The sequence below is a fragment of the Heliangelus exortis genome, chromosome Z (assembly GCF_036169615.1).
Source record: "Heliangelus exortis chromosome Z, bHelExo1.hap1, whole genome shotgun sequence".
NCBI lineage: Eukaryota > Metazoa > Chordata > Aves > Apodiformes > Trochilidae > Heliangelus > Heliangelus exortis.
Genome location: NC_092454.1, coordinates 28,887,272 through 28,912,243, shown reverse-complemented (window position 1 = coordinate 28,912,243; position 24,972 = coordinate 28,887,272). Strand labels below are relative to the sequence as shown.

Sequence of the window (24,972 nt, the reverse complement as noted above, 5' to 3'; positions counted from 1 at the left end):
GGGCAATCACACAGCACCTACAGGATGGACAGGGGATCAGATCCAGCCAGCACGGGGTTAAGAAGGGCAGGTCCTGTCTGACCAACTTGATCTCCTTTTATGATCAAGTGACCTGCCTGGTGGGTGAGGGGAAGGCTGTGGATGGAGTCTACCTACAGGACTTCAGCAAAGCCTTTGACACCGTCTCCCACAGCATTCTCCTGGAAAAGCTGTCAGCGCAGGGCTCAGACAGGAGCACTCTGTGCTGGGTTAGGAACTGCTGGAGGCCCCCAAAGAGTGGTGCTGAAGGGTGCTGATCCAATTGGCGGCCGCTCACCAGTGGTGTCCCCCAGGGATCAGTGCTGGGCCCAGTTCTGTTTAATATCTTCATTGATGATTTAGATGAGGGGATTGAGTCCAGAATTAGGAAATTCACAGATGACACTAAGTTGAGGGGGAGTGTGGATCAGCTGGAAGGCAGGAGGGCTCTGCAGAGGGACCTGGACAGACTGGAGAGTTGGGCTGATTCCAACGGGATGAGGTTCAACACAGACAAGTGCCGGGTCCTGCACTTTGGCCACAGCAACCCCATGGGGAGCTCCAGGCTGGGCACAGAGTGGCTGAGAGCAGCCAGGCAGACAGGGACCTGGGAGTCTGGATTGACAGGAAGCTGAACATGAGCCAGCAGTGTGCCCAGGTGGCCAAGAAGGCCAATGGCATCCTGGCCTCTATCAGGAGCAGTGTCGCCAACAGGTCCAGGGAAGGGATTCTGCCCCTGTACTCAGCCCTGGTGGGGCCACAGCTTGAGTCCCATGTCCAGTTCTGGGCCCCTCAGTTCAGGAAGGAGATTGAGGTGCTGGAGCAGGTCCAGAGAAGAGCAAGGAGGCTGTGAAGGGATCCAGCACAAGTCCTGTGAGGAAGGGCTGAGGGACCTGGGGGTGTCCAGTCTGGAGAAGAGGAGGCTCAGGGGAGACCTCATCACTCTCTACAACTCCCTGAAAGGAGGTGGGAGCCAGGGGGTTTTGGTCTCTTCTCGCAAGCAGGGCATGGTCTTAAGCTCTGCCAGGGGAGATATTTAGGTTTAGCTTAGATATTAGGAAAAAATTCTTTACAGAGAGGGTGATTGGGTATTGGAATGGGCTGACCAGGGAGGTGGTGGATTCTCCGTCCCTGGAGGTTTTTAAGAAGAGACTGAATGGGGCTATGGTGCCATGGTCTGGTAACCACAGTGGTAATGGATAAAGGGTTGGACTTGATGATCTCAGAGGACCTTTCCAAACCGGCTGATTCTGTGATTCTATAATAATAATAATTATTAAGTTAATAAGTTAATAAGTGTTCCAGCTTCTTAACATTCTCATGGAAGTAAAAATCAATAATTATAAACCAGATTTTATTTTCTGCTCTGCCTGTGTACTTCACCATCTATTCTCTATTAACAGCTCTGTTTGCCCAGTCTTCTCTATTGAGCAGATAAAAGGGTTTCATTAAAACAAGGCCTAATGCTTTCAGTGGCAGAAGAGCCACTTGAGTTTTAAGTGTTTATGTTGGTTAAGAACAACTTAAATTTTAGTAAGCCTGACCTGATCATGATGCTACTTATTTCATTCTATCAACAGCAGTCCTTTATAAATATTCCTTTATCTCATATGAAAAACTTATTCCATTAAAATGTGTGACAAAGGCCATAAGCCACACTCTATCTATTTAGTACTGTCGTAAGAGAAGCAGAAGCAGCATACTGTAAATCATAAATCTCCACTGTACAAGAAGCAGTTCTTGAAACTGCAGGAAGGTCTCACAACAGCTTCATTAAAGCATTCTATTTTAGAGATTACTACAGAGAAACCAGCTCCAGACAACTAACAGAGAGCTGATCATTTTTTCCCAAAGATTTCCTGCCATTTGCAGAGTAGATATTCTAAACCTACATGAATGACATCTGTTATACCAATCTAGTGTAGTTTGTCTTTAATTTGTCCAGACGGAGAAAAAAATCAAACAGATTCTACAAATCACTGGCAGCTTCTGTCACTGCCATAACACTTAATATGGTAGAAAATACCCTTAAGAATAGCAAGTGAACTACGTAACATTACTAGCTGGCATCAACACTTACCAAGGCAAAAGCCTTATCCACCTCAATATCATTTGCCTTTGCACAGGGCTCCACAGCTCCAACTATTACATCATGTTTAATTGAAAAGAGTTCATAAAATAATCAAGCATTTAATGTTAATTTCTTACATAAGAGAGAAAATCTGTAGCAGTAGAAGAATCTCCGTTCAACAAAAATCGCAAAAACTAAAAAAAATAAATCTACAAGGCTTCTAAAAAAAACTGAGACTGCTCAGGTCAAAAGGCAAATGCAGAAATTACAGGAAGTCCCATGGAATTCTTTCTCCAGCCATTTGTGATTGACTAGCAATGGCTGATTTCTTTATTCATTCTTCATTTTCACACACATACCTACTATTATATTTAGTGCAGAATTTATACACCAGCTGCTCTGGTGAGGCTAAGAACACAGCAATTTTTTCTCCACCAAGAACTGTCTTTTTCTTTCCCCAGGGAAAGAGAAACTATGCTGAAGTCACCTACAGCAGGTGTCAATCATATTGCTCAGCCCTAAGTGTGGTGAAGCCTTTAAATAAAGGAGAGCATGGCACTTTTAACAGTGATGAATTAGGCTTCTTAACAATCACCTGAGTGTACAGCCAAGCAGTTCTTTTCCATGTTATCACATTAATTTATTTATTTAATATCCTTGCAGGGCAATACTTAGACTGTATAATCTAACAGCCTGCAGAGCTCTTCTCATATGACAGTTCCACAATTCTACTGCCTGGTGACACCTGCTTGTCAGACAATCGAGCATACAGATGAGAGCATGAAGAAGCAAAGGAATCTCTCTCCTAATTAAATTACCTAAAGTAAGAAAAATATGGCAACAATTTATCTATTATTGTAGAAGAATAGAAAAAGAATAGTTTGGATGGAGCTTTCCAGATTGGATGGGGCTTTGAGCAGCTTGATCTAATGGGAGGTGTCCTGGCTCATGCAGGGAGGTTGGAACTAGATGATTTTTAATGTCCCTTCTAACCCAACCCATTCCATGATTCTTTTGAAAATAAACACTTCTATGAAAATAAACACATGAAAAAAAAATCTCCTTTAAATGATCTATGTGATGCTGAATAATGTATCCATCTAATAAAGGAGAAAGATTTCAATCATTCTGCCCCTAAATGCACACCCAAGAGCCCGGTTTTATAACATAACACTGGATTATGCTATAAAATAACATAACTTATGCTTTCTTATTTTTTAAGCTTATGGAAAAAACACAAATTAAGGACCTTGACCATAATATTGGTTAGTGATACAGAACCATGGTTCTTCAACATAACTCACCTCCTTGTCTACAACTTGAAGCATAATGTTCACTCCCTGTATTTTGGAGCACTACATAACACTATAACTAGACGAAGAAAACAAGAATTATTAGACACTATCTACCCTTGATCTTTACACAGAATTCCCATGGCATGCCACAAGTGCACAAAACAGAATAAGGCCAATGGCAAACATAGCTTTCTTCAAGAAATATCACAATTGTAAGAGACAGCAAATGTTAGTATTTTATTGGTTTTGAATATACAAAGGTTATAACTCTTGAAAACAATTCTTTTAGAGCCATCCTATGGGTAAAATATGCAGTCTAAAACTATATGTGTACTCTTAATGGGTTTTCTACCAGAAAGATCAGCATTCAGTATGACGTCTATTAATCCTTTAAAAAACCTCAGTCACACTGTAAACTTTATACAACATTGTTTAAACCACTGGAACATGAAAGAAGTGCATTTCTGAACAATCATGTTTTAAAAGACTGGTTCTAAATACATATATATCATTAAGCTAAAGATTATATTTTTCTAAAGAATGTCTTAGGCCAAATTCCCTTCCGATTCCACCCAGCTGCAGCCCACAAAAAAGCACAAGCACCTGGAGAAGCTTTCAGAGCTCACTTGTGCAAATGAGTAAATCAGATGGAACTACCCAATCTAACTAAAGCGGGGTTAAAAAATCCAAACAATCAAATCTAAAAATAGTAAAAGATTAATCACTAAGAGATACAAAGCTTTTAATCTTAAACATCTTAGCACTGCCAATTTATTTAACATTTTGGTAATCTGCTAGTTCTGAAAGACTTGACACCAGTTGTTTATGAACAACACTTAAAATGACAGTTTTAATTCTGTGTATACTTAAGGGAAGTACAGGGTTGGGCAGTCAGTTCACAGTCATGATGCAGAATAACTAGAACAATCAGACACAGCCGAAGCTTCTGCTTGATCCATACATCTTGTCTACAGAGCAAAGCACTTAATTTTATGCTACAGAACAGAAGGGCACATGTAGTCTCAGTTTTAACTTATGCCCCATTAAAGTATTTCGTTTACATAGAACATTACAGTGTATCACACCACATTTGTCTAATATGTAATTATCTTTTATTAATACAAAAGTAAAACAGAATATGACAGAATGCTTTAACAAAGTGCACAATCAACAGTTGTTATAGACATACATATTTCTGGAGCTCTTAAAATCAATGTGTAATACAGACTAGCAGGCACCACTGTTAAATTTTGTTTTTTAAATGATTTTGGAAATGTGACTATAAAAGTTCAAAAGCCTCTGACATTTGTTACTAAACAGGACATACTGGCACCCAGACGAATAACCAGATAATTATGCTAAGGCAAGAATGAGTATGGCAATTTTTAATTTCACATTTCTCTACCAAACTTTGAGTGAAAGGAGCTTACAGCTTTCCTTCCTCCCTAAAGATGATGATGTGATCCCAATCTATTTCCTTGGCATCCCTTTTAAACTTTGGAAAGGAGCCCTGATTCAGGGGCACTTGCCTTAATGAGAGTTTGTATTTCTTTGAATTTTGGATGTTCTTTATCACCTACCAGCTGCAGCAATATAGCTTCACTAGTAGTAACTATAATTCCAGTACGAGCAAGACGCTGAAAGAGAAAAGAACAGAGAGAGAATAATGTGAAATACAAATGTTAATGAGAATATATTTTGTAAAAAACACAAGTGGTATTTAAAAAAAAAAAGTCCTGTCTCCTATTGCATATCAGCAATATCAGCATTCCATATAATTCCACGTCAGCAATATCATTCCATATCAACATTTCTTAATAGTGCCATTTATAAAGCTTGAATGGAAAGTAACTGTTTTTAGACTTAACTGATGAAAAATGCTGCCCTGGATTACAAACAAGGCTTCCTTCTTAGACAGGATTCTCTCCCCAAACCAGATTTAGTGTACAGAAGACCCTCCTCCAGCATATATTAAAAACAATTTCCCCTTGTATGGTCCAGAGGATAGCTTTCTTCACTGTCTGAAGAGATCTGAACACAGATCTGAAAAGACCTGAGGATAAAGAAAATTGCTAGCAAGGTCCAAGGTAAAGTCAAGAAACTTAATTGTAACAATGTCTCTTTCTGGGCTTGTGTTGCACTTGTAGTTCAGTCTTTGGACTACACAGCACACAGGTTCTAATAATTTCAGGAGACAAAGAAAAAGCCCTTCTAAATACCCCATAAATCATAGTGGCATGAAAGCAGGCCCTTTTAACTGAGAACTCATCACAGCCTCAGTATGTTGTTGCCTACATAGCAAAGTAAAGGTTGAACACTCCCAGTCTTCCAGCAGCTTCCCAGCAATCACACAGATGCTTTGGCAATAAAACCCTTCATGGATCCACCTTTGCCTCTATCCTTTTCTCAGGTGCATGTTCCACCCACTATAATGGGTGGGCATGGGAGGACAACAGGCAGAAATGATCAACAGACATACATTCAGACAGATTTCAATTAATATGCTTAATGTACATAAGAAAAAGAAGGTCCAAACAGTTTAGGGCAGACACAGATCACTGTTGTCTAGTTGTTTAATTACAAAGAATTAATGGGGATAGTTATTAATCTTAAGGGACCAGTGAAGTATATGTAACTACAGTCTATATAATGATAAACTAACTAGATTAGATTTACTCCAGTCAATGCTTCCTGCTTGCAGTAGTGGCAGCAAGCCCTGTGATACTAGGTTCAAACAAATCAGATAGCTTTCCCAGCTCTCCTATACAACACATCTGTTTTAACCATCTACACATACAAAAGAAAAAAATACGAAAATCAAAATGAAATATGGCAATGTTTTTAGATGTACTTCCCCAGGATTAAAAAATTTTTGCTTCTAACTAGTATGGATGAGGGAAAAAAAAAAGACTCTTAAAGAATCTCTACTTAGAATTGTTAGTTAAAAAAAGAGAATGTCTTTTCTTTAGAAGCAAAACATACATAACATGTCAAGGAGACTAGCATTGGCTCATACTCTACTTCTAGGATTATCCATAATTCATATAGCTTTGAGGAATATAGGAATGTGAGAAGCATGTGCATGCTGAATGATTTTCAAGAAAAGGAAACAGTTTAGAACACAGTCTTTCAGATGAAGGAAAGAAGCAAGCATTCACACAGCAGAAACAAAGAACAGATGTAGAACAGAGAAGAAATCCTGCAGAATAGTCTACAATAGTTCAACCAAGTTGAGCATGTTCATCAAGGTAGAGCAAGGATTAAGAACAGCTGCAACCCTGGCCAGTCAGATTGGATTGAATCAATGGAAATTTTGGAGGTTTTCTTTTCAGTTTTGGTTTGGGTATTTTTGCAAGTTTTTGCTTGCTGTGACTTTTAAGCACACAATAGAAATGAAGACAATAACTCTACAGGGTCACACAAACAGATACAAAGGCTTTGGTTATCAGCTAATTCAAACTGCACTTCTAGTACACTTGTTTGTACAGCAATTTGCATGTTCATCACCGGTACCATCAAACTACATGCTATGTGAGAAGAAACATGGAGAACCAAACTGTTGGGAGGAGCCAGATGGGATTTCTGTGAGGTTGCTGAGGAAGCTTGTTGGTATCACTGCAAAGTCACTCTTTATCATCCTTGAAACAACACTGTAAACAGTGGGAGGGGGGTGGGAGGTAAATGTTACACCCGCCTTCTAAAAATAGGATCCGGAAAGCCTCACCTCAGGTCAACAAGCAAGTTTGCACAAGAGACAATTTCAGACTCATCAATTTAGAAAGCATGACTAGGAACTGTCAGCTGTATAGTGAGACTAGAGAAGGATTACCCAGTGCTTAGATATTTTACCAATGTCCTCAAGAAATATACCACCATTGTCAATCAGGATTACTGACATGCACAGTGTATGTGTCCCTTTGTCCTGGTCTCCTGAATCCAAGCATGCCCATCTCTTGCCTGCTCCAACCCACAGCCCTCCGTAGCATTTTTAACAGAGGCTCCACAGCAAAAGACAGACACAGAGAAGAAGTCACTGCCATCTAACTGGCTGACTCATCACAGCAAGTCAGCAAATGTTCCCTGAATCATTACTTAAGGGACCACAGCAAAACATTTTGTTTGTGCTTGGTGAGAAAACATGGCAAAACCATACCAACTGGTCAGAATGATAGCATTTGTAACCAACCATTATTATCAAGATGGTAGGAAGAAAAGCAAAGCTAGCTAGTCACTGCTTTAGCCTCTGTTACACTGAGCCAACTTCTATGCTTCAGACACAGTGTAAGTGATAATCAAAATACATAAAGATAAATACAATAAGGCAAACAGGTTTCAGGTTTTTTATATTTGTTTTGCCTTGCACTGCTGCTGCACCACACTGACTTGCGAATTTCAGTCTTTCCCGTACTCCATGTGCGTCATTATGCTTTACATGACAAACAACGTTAAGCTTCCACTTAATCAAAGCCATGGGTTTCATCAAATGATATATGCTAGTAATTTCCCTTTAGCCTTTAATTCTCTTATTCATGAGGAACGGAAGAAATTAAGTCTTCCCCAAATGCATGAAAAAAGTATCAAATTGTGTCATTAGTTTCATTTTCCAAAATAACTGTGAGGGCCTGAGGCAAAAAATTGCATTATTTAATGTATTTATCAGTTTTTTATTTCTAACAGTGACATGCAAAGATAGAGTAAGCTACCAAAATATCATTCGCATGAATTTGATATCACGTAGCTGCAAGAAGATATCTACTTTCTCAATATTTACTTAGATTAAGCTCCTAGAATGGGGGGGAAAAGAAGTCTTTAATCATAGAGTCTTGAGATTAAGTTTTAATTGGACCGATGTGGAAGAGCTGGGGGAGAGAGATATGTAAGAAGGAGCTTTGAGCAGGATCACTTATTATATTACAATGCATTTCAAGGAATTTAAAAAGCAGAACACATACTTTTTGGAGCAACAGACCAAAAGTCTATTGTAGCACTTTTATTCTGCTTTACAGATAACACTCCGTATGAAAATATCCTAAAATGCTAATGGTTACACAGATTAACTTAGATTACATGAAACAATCACTTTTAAAATCCAATTGTCTCAAAGAGCACCCCACATATTAAATCATAATTTAGGGAGGGAAAGCAATGCAGTAATCCTTCTTCATCTGGGAAGCTGTTCTGAGAATCAGAGTATTCACCTTTTCTTAAGTCTACATTTGTCCACTGCTTACAACCACTAGACATTCCTTGTTAATTAACAATGAGCAAGGAAATTAACATACAGAACGAAGGTGCAGAAAGCCAAAGCCTTGGCTAAGAAATTTACCTCAAGAGCAAACATTCTGTCCATCATACTTCTTGATGAGGTGGCATCAGCTACAATATGAACTTCAAGACCTCTGCCAATTAATTCCAATGCTGTTTGCTGGATGCAAACATGAGTCTACAGGGAAGAAAGCAGAGGCAAAAACCCCGCGAACAACCCATTATTACAAACATGAGCAGTACAATGCCAAACTAGAGCACAGAATTAATTAGGGTTCAATATGGGTTTTAAATGCCAATCAAGCTTGAGACAAGAATCTGTAGTTTAGAAGTATCTAATTTCGAATTCAATTATGAGATAGTATCTAAGACATTAACACAAGAATAAATTGATCTGCAAAGGGTATGTAAGTTGTACACAACATGAACTGACTTTTAATTACAAAAAGCAATGCTTTGCTGCTCCACAATAGTACAGACATTACTGTAAAACAGAACAAGAATGGCTGAGCACATACTTCTACTCCAAACAGGACAACACTGCGGACTCCAGGGATCTCTGCTAATGCTGCTTCAACTTCTGGCAACACCATTGAAAATTTTGTTTTGGGAAGCACAAGTTTAGCTCCTGTCAAATCAATTTCTTGCACAGTGCTGCCAAGACCTTTTGGATACTGTTCAGTTACAATAACTGGAATTCCTAAGAGCCGTGCACCTTGGAGCTGAAAGAAAGCAAGGAGGAAAGAATACAAGGAAAGTAATTATTAAAGAACAAAAACAGCAAAGGCATTATTTCTTGAAACTGAATAACCACACATAATGATCAAAACTCACAACAAGAAAAACAACAAACAAACCATACCAGCCGTTGGCCTACACTGATGATATCACCGAAGTATTTGATGGCAGGCCGGAATCGCTCTTGCATATCACAACAGAAAAACACAGTGCTTGAGGGTATCAGGTTGCCCAAAGTAGTAATCTGAAAAATAAAATCCAGATGATGTTTTGCGTAACAATGAAGACCCTTTCAGAGAAAAAGCAGAATGAGAAAGACTTTGCAACATACCTTTTCCAGGTATGTTTCTAAATTCAAATCAACGGCTGATACTAAGCAGTGTAGGACAATCATCAATAGGTAATCAAGATTTTATTAGGTGGGAGACATCAGTAAACATAAACATAAACATAAATGGAAACTTGTGAACTCTGAAGGAAGATGTAGAAGCATACTTCCCAAAGTACTGCATAGAAAAAAAAAATACCAACTGCAGTATTACATTCCCTAAATTAATTTTTAAGTCCACAAATCTTTGAACTGACATAAAATTGGAATAAATTGAAGTTAAAACAAAACCTAACTCTTTCAATACCCATGTACATAAAAATTCAATAGTTATACTGTGCAATCCATTTGTTGTCTATGTAAGTCCAAATGATAGAAGAGAAGTAGAGGGTTGTCAGTGTTATGACCATAATCTGAAGTTAATACATTTTAATGATAAAAGTAATCTCCCAGAGTTTCCCTCATACAGCTTAGCCAAGTAGGGCAGAAGCAGAGGCAAGAAAAATTAAAAGATTGCATTTTTTCACACTTTGAAAGGGAGCTTTGTGTTTGTACAAAATTACTTGCACTACCTGCAGAAGCAAAGAATAAGGCTTCAGTAGAGACTGCAGGGGGAAAAAAAGGAGCTACATACATCATTCAGTTCTAAGACAACTCGAGAGGAATTACATACATTCAAGAGCTTTTTAACAGAATGATGAATCAAATAGAAAAAAATGCTTCTAGGAAGCAGCCATTAATTGTATGCACTTAATTTTCTGCAAACTTAGGCTGTAATGTTTTAGTTTAAAACATAATTACAAAATCTATCAAATAGTGCATTTTGGAAGAGAAGGGATATATTAAGTTTAAGGTTGCAGGGGTGTCTTTTGTGAGCAGATGCCAGTAGCTGCCCCAGTCAGACAGAGCCAATGCCAGCTAGCTCCAAGAAAGACACTGCTGACTAAAGCTGAGCCCATCAGAGATACTGGGGGTGCATCTGGAAAACATATTTAAGGGTAAAAAATAAAGGCACTGTGAAACATCAGCAGGAGTAGAGGAGCAAGCACATGTGAAACAAACAAGTCTGCAGACACCTGAAGAAGCAGGGGGAGGAGGTGCACAAGGTGCTGCAGCAGAGATTCCTTTGCAGACTGTGATAAAGACCATAGTAAGGCAGGATGTCCCCCTGCAGCCCACAGAGGTCCACAGTAGAGCAGATATCCATGGTGTATCAGGTATCCACCTTCTGATCTCTAAACTGGAACAATATGGATTCAATGGATGGACCACTTGTTGGATAAGGAACTGGCTGGATGGTCACATTCAAAGAGCTGTGATCGATGGCTCAGTGTCCAAGTGGAGCTGTGTCATGAGTGGTGTTCCTCCAGGGTCAGAACTCAGACCACTGCTGTTTAACATCTTTATCAGCAACGTAGACAGTGGAATTGAATGCGCTCTCAGCTAATGACACCAAACTGTGTGGTGAAGTCAACACACTGGAGGGAATGGATGGATACCATCCAGAGGGACCTTTGACAGGCTTGTGAAGTGGACTTGTGCAAACTGCATGAATTTCAACAAGGCCAACTGCAAGGTTCTGCACCTGAGTCAAGGCAATCTCAGGCACAAATACAGGTTGGGAAGAGGCAAGATTGAGGGCAGCACCAAGGAGAAGAACTTTGGGGTGGTGGTGGACCAGAAACTTAACATGAGCTGTCAGTGTGTACACTTGTCCAGAAAGACAGTTGTGTCCTGGGCTGCATCAAAAGAAGCACAGACAGCCCATTGAGGGAAGTGATTCTCCCCCTCTAATCTGCTCTTGTGAGCCCCCACTATAAGAAGGACATAGAGCTCCTGGGACATGTCCAGAGGAGAGCCACTAAAATGATCAGAGGGCTGTGACAGCTTCCTTATGAAGACAGGCTAAAGACATTGAGTTTGTTCAGCCTAGAGAAGAGGAGGCTCTGAGGTAACCATATAGCAACCTTCCAATATCTGAAGGAGGCCTACAAGAAAGCTGGAGTAAGGCTTTTTACATGGCTGTGTAGTGAGGGGACAGATGGAAATGGTTTAAATCTTGAAGAGGGGAGATTTAGCCTAGACATTAGGAAGAAATTCTTTCCTGTGAGGATAGTGAGACATGGACAGTAGAATTTTGTGCACCCTCAGCAAGTCTGCTTATGAGACAACTGTGTGGTGTGGTTGACATGCTGGAGAGAAGGGACTGACAGACTTGAGAGGTGACCTATGCCAACCTCAGGAAGCTCAGCAGGAACAAGATTAAGAACATTAAGATTATTTCCAGTTCTGTCCATGGTGGAGATTTGAAACACAAGAGCATCATTATCCTCCTTCTCGTGCAGAACTATGCACAAACACCTTTAACCATGCCTCAAGACTCAGATCTGGTCTCCCTTTATTCCTTTCACTCCCATACCTTCTTCTGAAACATAACCAATATTTTCAAACTTTCCTCTTTCAGTTCAAATAATTTTATTGCCCTCCATGGGGTGTTTTCTAATTGCAGTCTACATCACAGCACCCAAGACTACTATCCCAGTAGAACTTCACTGCCTGTATAACCTCTCATCAGTAGGAAATCTTTAGAGAGAGAAGATAGGTCAATTCACAGCACTTGCAGGCCCTGTTCTATCTGTGTCTTCCAGTATGCTACTTGCTGCCTTCATAAATGATGATACTTGGACTTCTGAGTTGTGTTTTAACTACAAAAACATCCCCATACTACCCCAACTTTTATTTGTGAAGGTGCTTATTTGTACATTAGTGAAGGAATGATTTCTACCTCCATTGCTTCCATTATGAACTGCACCTTTTTTCACCCAGCTCTTCCAGTGTGCCATGGAAACCTTGATTTCTGCTTTCTCAGTTTTGGCAATGACATGTCTGACAGAATATTTGTAAGCAGTGGATTCAGAAAATATCCTGTAGAGAACAATTCTGTATCATTCTGATTTGACAGTGAAGCACGGAACTAAACAGACTGCAATTCCAGTCTCGGGGCATCCTTATTACAGACTTTAACTGAGTCCATAATCCTAGATGTTTATGACAAACATCACAGGGATTTGGAGCAAAAGCCTTATATCTGCTTTCCTCTACTATCAAGATGGCTTAATGTGATTTAATTTATGACCTCAGTTTACTACTAGCAGCACCCTAACATAAAGTTAGGTCAAGTATATACTTGCTAAATAAAAGCTTTTTAGGTCAACTATACATTTGCTATTTGAAAAAAAGTTCTTACAAAATCTAACACAAATAATTCCTATACTGATTTTCATAAATTTACATCTGATTAACTTGCAGTCTGAATTGAACGGTGTGACATGCGGCAGATCAAGAAGTAGATGGCAAGATTAAAAAAAAAATAAAAATCAGCATGCTGCTGTTGATACTTGGACTAGCAGATGTGGGAAGGACAGAGGACAGCAAAAACCAGTCTGAAACTGTTTCATAAATAGTAGTTAATGCATTTCATAAATAAATTCACAGAAGTATCTGATGCATATAAAGGAAAGTCTCCACTTACTGGTCCTGCAGTGTGCCACGTAAATCCCACTGCTCGCTTGATCTGAAAGCCATCCTTTCAGGACACGCGGCATCAGGGACATGAGACATCCCCACACATTCCCTGCAGTGAAAACTATGACCATATGCACCGCTCCAGTGCCACACCTTACCAGGGAGCTGGGATGGGGTCAGACTTACCCCCAGATATCAAACCCTGGGGTGGCATGACAGCATCTGTTATACTTTCACCCCAAGGAGGAACAGCCTGGACAAGGCTGGTAAGTCCCTGCACCACACAGTGCCTGTATGAATCCACTTAAAATACATTTACTGAGTCACGGCATCAGTAAACAACTTACATTTAAAAAACAAATCAAACAAAACCAAACAAAACCCAAGCAAAAAACAAAACAAAAAAACCAACCAAACAAAAAACCCCAAAACAAAACCTTGAAGTCTTGAAGGTCTCCCATGTAGTAGGTAAGCTTTTCAGTTTGTTTTGCTTCACTCCTCTCAGTTAGTCATCAGGATTTCCCTCTAGCTGTAAGTTATTCACAGCACAACCAGAATAGGTACATGAGACTGAGATGTAATCTGATGCAGCTCTTTTACGCTGCTAGAGATGTCATCTCTAGGACCTTGACCAGACCAGCATTTAAAGGTATGTTATCACAAGCTACGTACAGCTTTACATTCTACTCCAATAAAGGCCTAGGTGGGAAAGGACAGGTGTTTTTTCACATCTGTTTAATCTCTCCTGATTATTACCAACCATGCAAAATATGACTGTGATGAAGTACTGTAATTACAGAATCAGCTTTACACAAATATTCACATACACTGTCTCTTTATCTGTATTTTCTGTGTTAGAATTTCAGGAAACCACTATACATACAAAATAAAATTCTCCTCCTGTGTTTTTAATGAACAACAAAATGGAAGCAGAGAAATACTCCCACGTGACATCACTAGTCACTTCAGGAAACACATGTCAAAGTTACCCAATAAAAAGTCAGAGCAGAGAACCTTGCAGCCCTGGTGTTTCAAGGACAGCATATAAAGACAACAGTGAAAAGAAGCTGATTATAATTTTCCTTTCCTTCATTTAAAAAATATATTTAAGGTTCAGTTTCCTGCTTATTTTTCAAATAAACCCACTTTAACATATTTCAAGGGAAGAATAGGTTGCATGTGTTTCATCTTAGGAACATATTTTTCTAAGACAAATTGCAGCCTTTTACATGCAGTTCAGCATATAAAAGGAACAGATTTAGTCAGATAAGTACATCCTCATATAACTAAAACAGTACAAAATTCAGCGCCAAATCTGAAATTATCCAAATTCTTACTGTGGAGTAAAGCTATACAAACAAGACTGGATTTTAATAAATCTTTCTTACTATCAGTTCTTTTTTTCCAGTTCTTTAATGTTCCAAGTGCTCCTTGGAACAATAGCTTCAGTAGAACTATTAAACTGCATTTAGAGTTAGAAGACGTTAAACCAGTGGCCCTGCATTCACCCATTCCAACCATAAATATTCACAGAATCAGCCGGTTTGGAAAGGTCCTCTGAGATCATCAAGTCCAACCCTTTATCCATTACCACTGTGGTTACCAGACCATGGCACCATAGCCCCATTCAGTCTCTTCTTAAAAACCTCCAGGGACGGAGAATCCACCACCTCCCTGGTCAGCCCATTCCAATACCCAATCACCCTCTCTGTAAAGAATTTTTTCCTAATATCTAAGCTAAACCTAAATATCTCCCCTGGCAGAGCTTAAGACCATGCCCTGCTTGCGAGAAGAGACCAAAACCCCCTGGCTCCCACCTCCTTTCAGGGAGTTGTAGAGAGTGATGAGGTCTCCCCTGAGCCTCCTCTTCTCCAGACTGAACACCCCCAGCTCCCTCAGCCCTTCCTCACAGGACTTGTGCTGGATCCCTTCACAGCCTCCTTGCTCTTCTCTGGACCTGCTCCAGCACCTCAATCTCCTTCCTGAACTGAGGGGCCCAGAACTGGACACGGGACTCAAGCTGTGGCCCCACCAGGGCTGAGTACAGGGGCAGAATCCCTTCCCTGGACCTGTTAGCCACGCTGTTCCTGATAGAGGTCAGGATGCCATTGGCCTTCTTGGCCACCTGGGCACACTGCTGGCTCATGTTCAGCTTCCTGTCACTCCAGACTCCCAGGTCCCTGTCTGCCTGGCTGCTCTCAGCCACTCTGTGCCCAGCCTGGAGCTCCCCATGGGGTTGCTGTGGCCAAAGTGCAGGGCCCGGCACTTGTCTGTGTTGAACCTCATCCTGTTGGAATCAGCCCAACTCTCCAGTCTGTCCAGGTCCCTCTGCAGAGCCCTCCTGCCTTCCAGCTGATCCACACTCCCCCCCAACTTAGTGTCATCTGTGAATTTCCTAATTCTGGACCCAATCCCCTCATCTAAATCATCAATGAAGATATTAAACAGAACTGGGCCCAGCACTGATCCCTGGGGGACACCACTGGTGAGCGGCCGCCAACTGGATCAGCACCCTTCAGCACCACTCTTTGGGGGCCTCCAGCAGTTCCTAACCCAGCACAGAGTGCTCCTGTCTGAGCCCTGGGCTGACAGCTTTTCCAGGAGAATGCTGTGGGAGACGGTGTCAAAGGCTTTGCTGAAGTCCTGTAGGTAGACTCCATCCACAGCCTTCCCCTCATCCACCAGGCAGGTCACTTGATCATAAAAGGAGATCAAGTTGGTCAGACAGGACCTGCCCTTCTTAACCCCGTGCTGGCTGGATCTGATCCCCTGTCCATCCTGTAGGTGCTGTGTGATTGCCCCCAGGATGTTCTGCTCCATAACCCTGCCAGGCACTGAGCTCAGGCTGACAGGCCTGGAGTTCCCTGGGTCCTCCCTTTTTGTGGATCGCTGTGACATTCCCCAACTTCCAACCATCTGCGACCTCCCCAGTCAGCCAGGGCTGCTGGTAAATGATGGAGAGCGGCTTGGCGAGCTCTTCCACGATCTCCCTCATCACCCTGGGGTGGATCCCAGCAGGTCCCATAGACTTGTGAGAATCCAGGTGGCTCAGCAGGTCTCTAACTGTTCCCTCCTGGATTACAGAGGAGCTACTCAGCTTCCTGTTTCTCTCTAAGACCTCCAGAAGCAGCTGTCCTCAGGACAACTGTGTCACTGTTGGAAACTGAGGTAAAGAAAGTGTTAAATACCTCAGCCTTTTCCTCATCTTTGTCAACTACGTTTCCCCCCATGTCCAACAAAGAATGGAGGTTTTCCCTGCCCCTCCTTTTGCTGTTGATGTATCAGTAGAAGGACCTTTTGTTATCCTTCAGTGCCAAGATTAAACTCAAACTGTGAATTCATCACTCTAATTCTTTTTCAACATGACTAAACTATATTCCTAAACTCTTGGAGTAGCCAGACCTTTTTTCCATAGTTTTTAAGCTTTTTTACCCTAATCTCCTCCAAAATCTCCCTTTTCAGTCAGACCAGTTGCCTTCCATTCCGCTTTGCCTTTCAGCACACAGGGACAGACTGCTCCTGCGCATTCAGGACTTGATTCTTAAAGTATATCCCTCCTGGACCCCTTTGTTTTCAAGGGCTGTTTCCCAGGCTGCACCCTGAATCAGTCTTCAGAACAGCCCGAAATCTGTTCTCCAGAAGTCCAGCATAGAGGCTTTATTGATGGCCCTCCTTGCATTCCTGAGTATTGAAAAGTCTACTATTTCTAGGTCACTGTGCCCCAGACAGCCACTACATCTCCCACCAGCCCCTCTCTGGTTATGAACAGAATTCCTAGAGGGGACCCATCCCTGGTGGGCTCATTTACCATCTGGAGCAGGAAATTATACTCTCTGTGCTCTAGGAATCTCCTAGACTGCCTCTTCTCTGCTGTGTGGAGTTCCCAGCAGACATCCGGCAGGTTAAAGTCACCCACAAGAACAAGGGCTGGAGATTTTGAGACATTTGCCAGCTGCTTGTAGAATAATTCATCACCCTCATCGCCTTGGTTCAGTGGTGTGTAACAGACTCCTATGACGATATCAGCCTTGTTGGCCTTACCCCTGATTCTGACACACAGGCACTCAACCTTGTTGTTACTGACCCCAAGCTCTACAGAGTCAAGAGACTCTCTAACATATAGAGCCACCCCTCCTACCTTGTCTGTCCCTTCTGAGGAGACTGTAACCATCCATGGCAGCACTCCAGTCATGTGAGTCATCCCACCATGTTTCCGTGATGGTGACTGCATCATAGCTTTTTTTTTATTAGTATTCTGTAAAAAATGTTTAAACACATAAAATCCATGAAAAACAGATGGGTCCCTTCTGCTTGTACTTAGTTCCTCAAGTTGCAAGCAAATATCCTGCTCACCAAGAGGCCAGAGGAAAAGCCCCTCCTCATTGCAAGTCTGTGGTTGAAGAGTTTCAAGAGCACAGACAAGCAATGTTGCCAAGACAGCAAACCATTAAACAAATGTACAAACAAATGCACAGTACAAAGGCACAAAAGAGAGCAAATGTCCCTGTAAAGATCAAGCCTTGAGCTGAGATACATGGGTGGCTTTCGAAGGGCAAAATATGATGATTTCTTTATTAAATTACTGCCTACCTCAACTGCAGGGACAGGAAATTGAAATAACCAAGTCTACTGAGACAAAAGGCATCTTTCAATGACAGGTCTGCACAGGAATCAAAACAGGAGGATATAATTCCAGTGCTCCAGGGCACTACCACCCCAGGGGTTAAAATACTAATAAAATAGATGCACATACTTTATAAAGCATGCCGAGATACAGATGATACATGTAAATCTTGATTTTAAACCAAATATATCTTTTCAAATAAGCAAGTCTAATCTCATTGGTAAGCAAAGACTGTTCCTCTCAAGAGACATGTTCAAAAATTATACTTAAACTGACTATGCCACATACACAGTTGACAAATCTATGTCATGTGTTAATGCAGATAAAATATTAGGAGGTGGGTGGGGAGAGGGCACCTAACAGTACCAGTGCATGACTCAACATCCAGAAGGAAAGTATACCTTCCCATCAGTAAATCCTAAAGATCTAAAAAGTGCAGCTGTGACTGTATCAGACCACATTATTCAAACAAGTGATCTCTGAGCACCTGTGGGGGGTTTAAGGCAACATGACTACATCACTGTGACATCTCTAGTTCATTCTCAGCTGCTGAAGCACACCAAGGAGGCAACTAAAATAATACGCAAGTACCATCCTTTTCATATCAACAGTTGCTATTGTCACAAAATAGCAAACGTGCCAGTCAAAGTAGTTTATCAATTGAGCAATTAATGCATTAAATAATGGTTCATTCTGAATCTCTATAATAAAAGCTGTGCAGTCCATCTGCACCTTGGGAATGACATATTCTTCCATATCACAACACGTACCTTTTACATCGACATACACATCCTGCTACAAATGCTCAGGATGCATGTATAGTTTTAGTGCAGAAGTCATCTGCAACAATTCCTTTGCAGAGCCCGTGATCTGCATGGACAAATAAGAAGCAAAATTCTTACCTGCCTCACTGTTACATGCCCAGATTACACCAATTCTGTTTTTAAAATCCTTGCTGGAATCAACTCCCATACCAACCCATTTTTGCAAGCTGGGGAGACTGTCCTTTCTAGTTTTCCTGGCTCAGCCCTCATCCATTTTGTTTCCAGAACAAAAAGGAGAAAGATTTTAAACTGAATACGAGTGACAAATGCTAACATTAATAATAAATGACAAAATGAGTTAGTAGACTTAGCTTGGTCTTTTTAACCACTCTTTCTGTATGGAGGCTTAAAAAACAAAAAACAAAAAAAAAACCAAACCAAAAAAAAACTTCAAAGGCATCGTTGATATACATTATAAGCAAAGAAGCCACCTTGAGAGTTTACTGGTTCAAGAGAGTATGATTAAGCAGGGTTCACAAACAGTGTGAATTAGACCATTTCTGGAAACATAAAGTGAAGATAAATAATCTTCCAGTTTTTATGATATCTATTTTCAACTTCTTAGTAATGTTGACAAATTATACCTTCTGAATTATAAATTAACATTAATGTTCTGATTAAAACATTAACTGTGGGGGGTTTTCGGTTATTTGTTTTTAAAGTTAAAGTCTCTGATGCTGAAGAAAAAAAAAAAGTAATTTTGCTTGGAGTCCAACTATTACAGCACAATTGTTATAAATCTCTAGTGTGCACAAAGATATCTTAGTATGGAAAACACGTGGTATTATCTGCCTGGCAGTCTGGTTTCCTGGCTTATGTCCATAAAACCAGTGATATATTGAACCTGTAAATTGCAAAAAGTTTTTTTGGGCAAGAAGGCATACAGAAATCCTACCGACCTACGAGCTCTGAAACAGTTTTGGCAAAGCCTCCTTATCTTTCGAGTTTCCACTTAGCAGAATTAACCGCGGTTAAGGTCAGGTAGCACCAGCTGCCTTTTTTTGAAAAGTATTGATTATTTCATCCACCAGGCTATCTTCCCATTCCCGGGGCGAAGTTTTGACTCGCTGAAGCAAAGACCAATTACCTTTTCGTGGGACGCACCTGCCTTCCCGCCTGAGTAAAACGAAAGTTTGCACGGAGAAATAAGTTAGCGCTGGCTTAAGGGTGCTTGCCCGGGGCTTCAGTCCGCTCCGGGCTCCTCCGGCCGCGCACCCCTCGCTGTCTCAGCTCGCTGCCAGTTCTCCCCGAAAGTGTCCGGGGGTGGGCACCTGCAGCCGGCAGCGAGACAGGTTCGCACACCCACCCACACCTGTGGCGGCCGGCGCTGCCCTGCCGTCGAATCTCACCTGTATCTGCAGCGGCACCAGGCGCACCTTGCAGCGCTCACTAACCAGGAAGCCCTTGGGCAGGTCAACATACTGGCTCCACTCCTCGGCGAACACCTGCACCACGAACTTACGGTGAATGTCTATCTGGTCCCCGTAGAGGCTGAGGAACTTCTGGATCAGCAGCTCGTAGCCGGCACCGAGGGGCACGCTGGAGGGGCGCGCGAAGACGGAGAAGCAGAAGAGGACGGGCACCGAGGTGCCGCCCGCCGGTGCGCAGCCCCCGCCGACCGGAGAAGGGGCCGCCTCAGCCGCCGCCATCTTCAGGGGCGGCCGCTAGACTACTCGCCAGCTCGCTGCGGTCTGTGCTTCCGCTCCTCCTCCCGCTGCCTCTTCTCTCCGGCCGGGCGAGCGGGCGGTGCCGGCTGCCCCCGGACCTCGCTGCGGCTGCTCCTGCTCCTCCCACTCACCATGGGGCCCGGCCCTGACTCGAGAGCCCCGGGGCTGGGCGCGCTGCGGCGGCGCCTACCCGGGACGGGCAGGACCTTCTCTCGCCTCTTCAGAGAGCGGGTACCTCCCCCTCAGCCAGGGGGCGGGAGGAGTTAACTCCTCACCCAAATGTTTGCCCATGTTGGACGGGGGGAGTTCGGGTGGTCTAGAGAGGGGCAGGCGAAGGGAGGCACGGGCAGGTCCGCCTAGGGGAACCTCGTCATGTCTTCGGGGCGGCCGGCACGCAGCTCACCCCTCGCCGCGGTGCGCCCCGCCGCTGCCGAGTTCGCGGCAGAGCCTGCTGCAGTGACGGGGCGGGAGCCATAGAGCCCCGTGAGGCGGTGTTGGGGAACGGCGAACCGAGCGGAGAGGCCATGCCCCGTGGTGCGGCTGGCGGAGAGGGGGGGGGGGGGGGAGGGGGCTGCCGGATGCCTTTGCGGTCCGCGGCGGGGACCAGCGCAGCCGCGCCCCGCAGAAGCTGGGGAGGGACGGGCTGATAGCAGCTGAGGTAACGCCTGTTTTCTTTAAAGCATGATCCAGCCCAAGCTTTTATTTAGATGGAGGACAGTTGTTCGCTCCCCGGTATCAAAATCGACTTTTGAGTTTAATGAGGATTTCTTCAGTTTCAGAAAAGCGGGAGATACCTGAGTCGCTGCGTGCCGGGGCTCCGACCCTGCAATTGCGTCCACAGAAAAACGCAACGCATCCCCACATTTTAGCCTTCTCAGCTAAATTCCCAGGGGTGTATTTGTTTGTGTGTTTTGGTTTGGGCATCTTTGGGGTGTGGGATATTTCTCGGGGCTGTTTTTTTGTTGGTTTTGTTGGTTTGTTTTGTTTGTTTGTTGCTTTGGTTTGTGTTTTTTGTGCCAGTTGGAAATGTTTTCTGTATTTTTGCCACGATTACCAGATACTCTCTCACTTCTGTATACTTGTACTTTGTACACCTCTGTGTAAAGGATTTGCGTAATGTGTGGATTTCTTAGTAGGAAAACGCTCTCATTTAAAACCAAGTGAATCTAATTACATGTGGTAGTACCACCATCAAGATTAATGGAGTGCTGGGGGGGGTTGTTTGTTTTTTGGGTATTTTGTTTGTTTTTGTTTTGTTTTTTTCCAGAAAACACATTTCTTATGTAAATTGCACTAAAAATTGCAAGGATAAGGAGCCTTTCAAAATTACAAATATTTACACACTCATATGTATGTATACTCAGCAGGCACTGGAACCCAAAGTGATCTTCATATACACTACCCAAAAAGCGAATGTGCAACAGTTTCTGCACATTACAAGGAAAACATGCAAATTTTACTTTGTATAGACAGAAATTACACGAAACAAGGTTTTGAAAGAATTTGAAGTCTGAAATATGTATTGATTCTGCCTTCTTTTACTGCTAGTGAATTCAGTTGAATCATAGTTTGAACAATCTTTCCGAAGGAAGTAGTGTCTGATTGTATTCTAACAGATCGCATCTCTGTGATTAAAAACTTTTTAAAGAGAGAAAATGCAAGAGATCCTGTCCATATGGATTCTGTTTAAGTATTTGATCCCAACCCATGTGTGACAATACCTGAGGGAAAAAAAGCAGTTTTTGACTCTAGAAAAACATGTACAATCGCTCAGTAAAGGATATACAGCTCTTATTTCACCTGCCAGTTGTAAAAGTAGCCAGCAACCAAGGTTCAGAACCTACTTTAATTATACATGTGCACTGTTCTGCTGATTTAATTTATGAACACAGCCAGTCATTAATGCTGTTGTAGTAGAGGCACACAAGATGAACAGTTTATGACCCGGTCACTAGCTGACTTGGAGTGGTTCCACTTTTCCAAAAGAAAAGGTGACAAAAGAAATAGTTGGTAAATTATATTTATTTTCTGTGACTTAAATAGGTTTCCAGTTCCTAATTTGTATTTTAAGTGCAGTTCTAAAATTAAATATCTTTTAAAAATATAGCAAGGGGGTGGTATTATTGGTTTGTGGTGTGTTAAAGCGGATTCCTTTTTCCATTGCATCAAGATAGGGCTACCTGTATTAACAAAATATGCCATAGCAAGTTCTTACTTTTCTACACTTTCTGTCTACAAATGTCTCAGTTATTATGTAGAGCACATAACTGATAGTTTGGTAAATTGGCCCAATTCAAGCTTAGTTAAATAACAGAAAACATTTTGCTAACAAGCTTGGTGTGTGTAAAGACAAAGAAACAGTACTCTGATTCTTCCAAAATCTGGATGAGGAGGGGCTCCTCTACTGGTGCTGACCATTGCCTTCTTCTGACTCAGGTCAACCAACAAGCAGGGAGGCAGACACAGATGGGTAAAGGAGGTGTCCCTCCCTCCTCCAAAATCTCAAAGGTGGAGGAGCACAATTGACAGATCCCCGTGCACACATAGTGTAAAGGCTGCTTAGCTGCTTTCTGTACCATACAACCCATGTGTACTTACAAAGTGACACTTAACCCTGACCTTTATGTGCATCTTAACTCTGTTCATATCCTATTATAACACCTTGGATCATTTTGCATTTTGAATTCTCTCTCTTCCTGTACTGTCCCATAGAGGAAGACACTTCTGATGGAAGCAGATTTTAGAATATGAATTTTTTCTTCCCTGACTCTGGTCATTATCAGTTTTCAGTGTATCACCCAGACAGTCAAACTTGGAAGAGGCACTTTCCAAGCATCACCTGCTGGATCTAAGTTAGATTCACTGAGCTTTCATGTGTCTTTTAATCATACATAGCTACTGTGGCAGTGGCAGATCTGGCTTTTAATTAAGTAGTATGGGTATGGTGCCATCACAGATATGAGGCTCTAGCCCACCTAGAAAATCTGGCAAAAAGAAAAGAGGGTTTCATGTGATACACAGAGAAAACATCCAGTGATCAACATTACACTGACTAAAAAAAAAATATGCGCTTTCCACTGTTTGAAAAACAAAAGTTTTTGAGAGCATTTGTAGCACATCTCTTCAGCACTTCATGTTGCAAGTAATATGTTCAGTCCTCATGCACTATAAAGAGAAACATGACATCTACTAGAAAGTCAATGTTACAGATCTCCATGTTTTTTTTAGAGGCTGCCTATCCAACACCTACACGCTCAGCATATGCTAAGTCATAAAAAAGAAATATAAACAAAACAAATACACCTCTTGGGTGGTACTTAGGACACACTATAAAGAAATTTATTGAAAACTACTAAGTATCAAAGATTATAAATGAAGGCCAAATTTTCTTTCTCCAGTTCTGGAACATTTGTATCTATATCAAGTCTTGTTACTAACAACTCCATGGACATTTTGCTCTGAAACAAGGCTCTGCCTGTTGCTTGGGACTTTACTTACAGCAGAACTGAATAGGGTGATCTAACCTGTAGCCTCTGAAAAGTGTGTGTGTGTGTGGGGTTTGGTGGCTGAAAAGCTTGGAAGAGTTCAAACACTAGCCAGTAGGCAATATAATTTCATTCAGTCACATCCAAAGTGGCACCTTTTTATTCATTCTGTTAGCAGATAAGGAATTTTCCAGTTTGTGTGATTGCCTGGACAAAAATCTAGGGAGCTGTCAGACAAGTCTATCTCCCAGTAACCATTTTTTTCAAAGGCTGAACATTATTTCTCCTGCAAATGAGGTGTTTGTTCCCAAATGTGTGGCTGTCAGTTAAGCTTGCTTCCCAGTTTTTCTGCCTTCTCTGCCATTACATTCTGCTTTGTTGACTTCATGCTTTGGCACCTTGTGTCAGTACCCAGCTATCATGGCTCATGTGTTTTTGCAAAATACCTGTAATGAATGTACACACGTGTTTTCATACTACTAATACCAGTACACAATCTAATATATATAGCCACTGATAGTGCCTGTGGTTAGCAGATTTTCTGAGCAGTCATTTGTCTGGAGCATGTGAAACATGAATGCATGAACTCACAGGGTCCTGAAGCATCACCCCAGAACAAGGGCTTCCCCCAGCAAGAAGAAGGATTACAGAAAGAGCAGGTCACATTTAGGTATGGAAGAAAATAGCTAGGGTGAGACAGCCTTTCTCTGTCAATACACTGGTAGCCTTTTCCTCACTTAAAGAAAAGTATATTGTGTTCAAGGACTTTCTGTCAGCAGGTTGTGATACTTCTTCCACAAATGGGAGTAGTTCTGTTTTTGAACTGTACTGTCTAGTTTTTTCTTTGTAATTGATGGAATCAATAATGCTATTCATTTTCTATCACGTTAAGACCTACTCTTCTAATTGTAAACTCTATGAGCTTTTTGTAATAGCTAAAGCAGTGGCCTACATTTACTGCTAAAGAAGGAAAGCATTTGATGGATTTAATAGTAAGGACAATGAAACACTTCTCTATCTCTTTGACATGAGCTGAAATAATTCCTGTTACCACATTCTGAGAATGGACCTGAGCTTGTCCCTTTTCCTTTGGTTTTAAATAATTCTTAATCCTCTCCTTGAAGACATTAAA

The 24,972-nt window shown here is 41.9% G+C and overlaps 1 protein-coding gene across 1 annotated transcript; it reads right to left on the bottom strand.

Annotated features, from left to right (window-relative positions):
- Positions 1–3,594: 3,594 nt before the first annotated feature.
- Positions 3,595–20,632, bottom strand: ISOC1 (isochorismatase domain containing 1). Its single transcript, XM_071730075.1, has 5 exons — positions 20,038–20,632; positions 9,512–9,631; positions 9,168–9,371; positions 8,711–8,827; positions 3,595–5,021 (listed from the first exon to the last, which is right to left on the bottom strand). Exons 1-5 carry the CDS (start codon positions 20,335–20,337, stop codon positions 4,875–4,877), a joined length of 888 nt encoding a protein of 295 aa, XP_071586176.1. The 5' UTR covers positions 20,338–20,632; the 3' UTR covers positions 3,595–4,874.
- Between the last annotated feature and the right edge of the window lie 4,340 nt (positions 20,633–24,972).

Coding starts and splice junctions, on each gene's coding strand:
- ISOC1 (XM_071730075.1), bottom strand. CDS start 20,337: ATGGCGGCGGCTGAGGCGGCCCCTTCTCCGGTCGGCGGGGGCTGCGCA. Junction 8,828..9,167: donor TTGTCCTGTTTGGAGTAGAA/GTATGTGCTCAG, acceptor TCTTCCCTGTAG/ACTCATGTTTGCATCCAGCA. Junction 5,022..8,710: donor ACAGAATGTTTGCTCTTGAG/GTAAATTTCTTA, acceptor TTTCTCTTTCAG/CGTCTTGCTCGTACTGGAAT.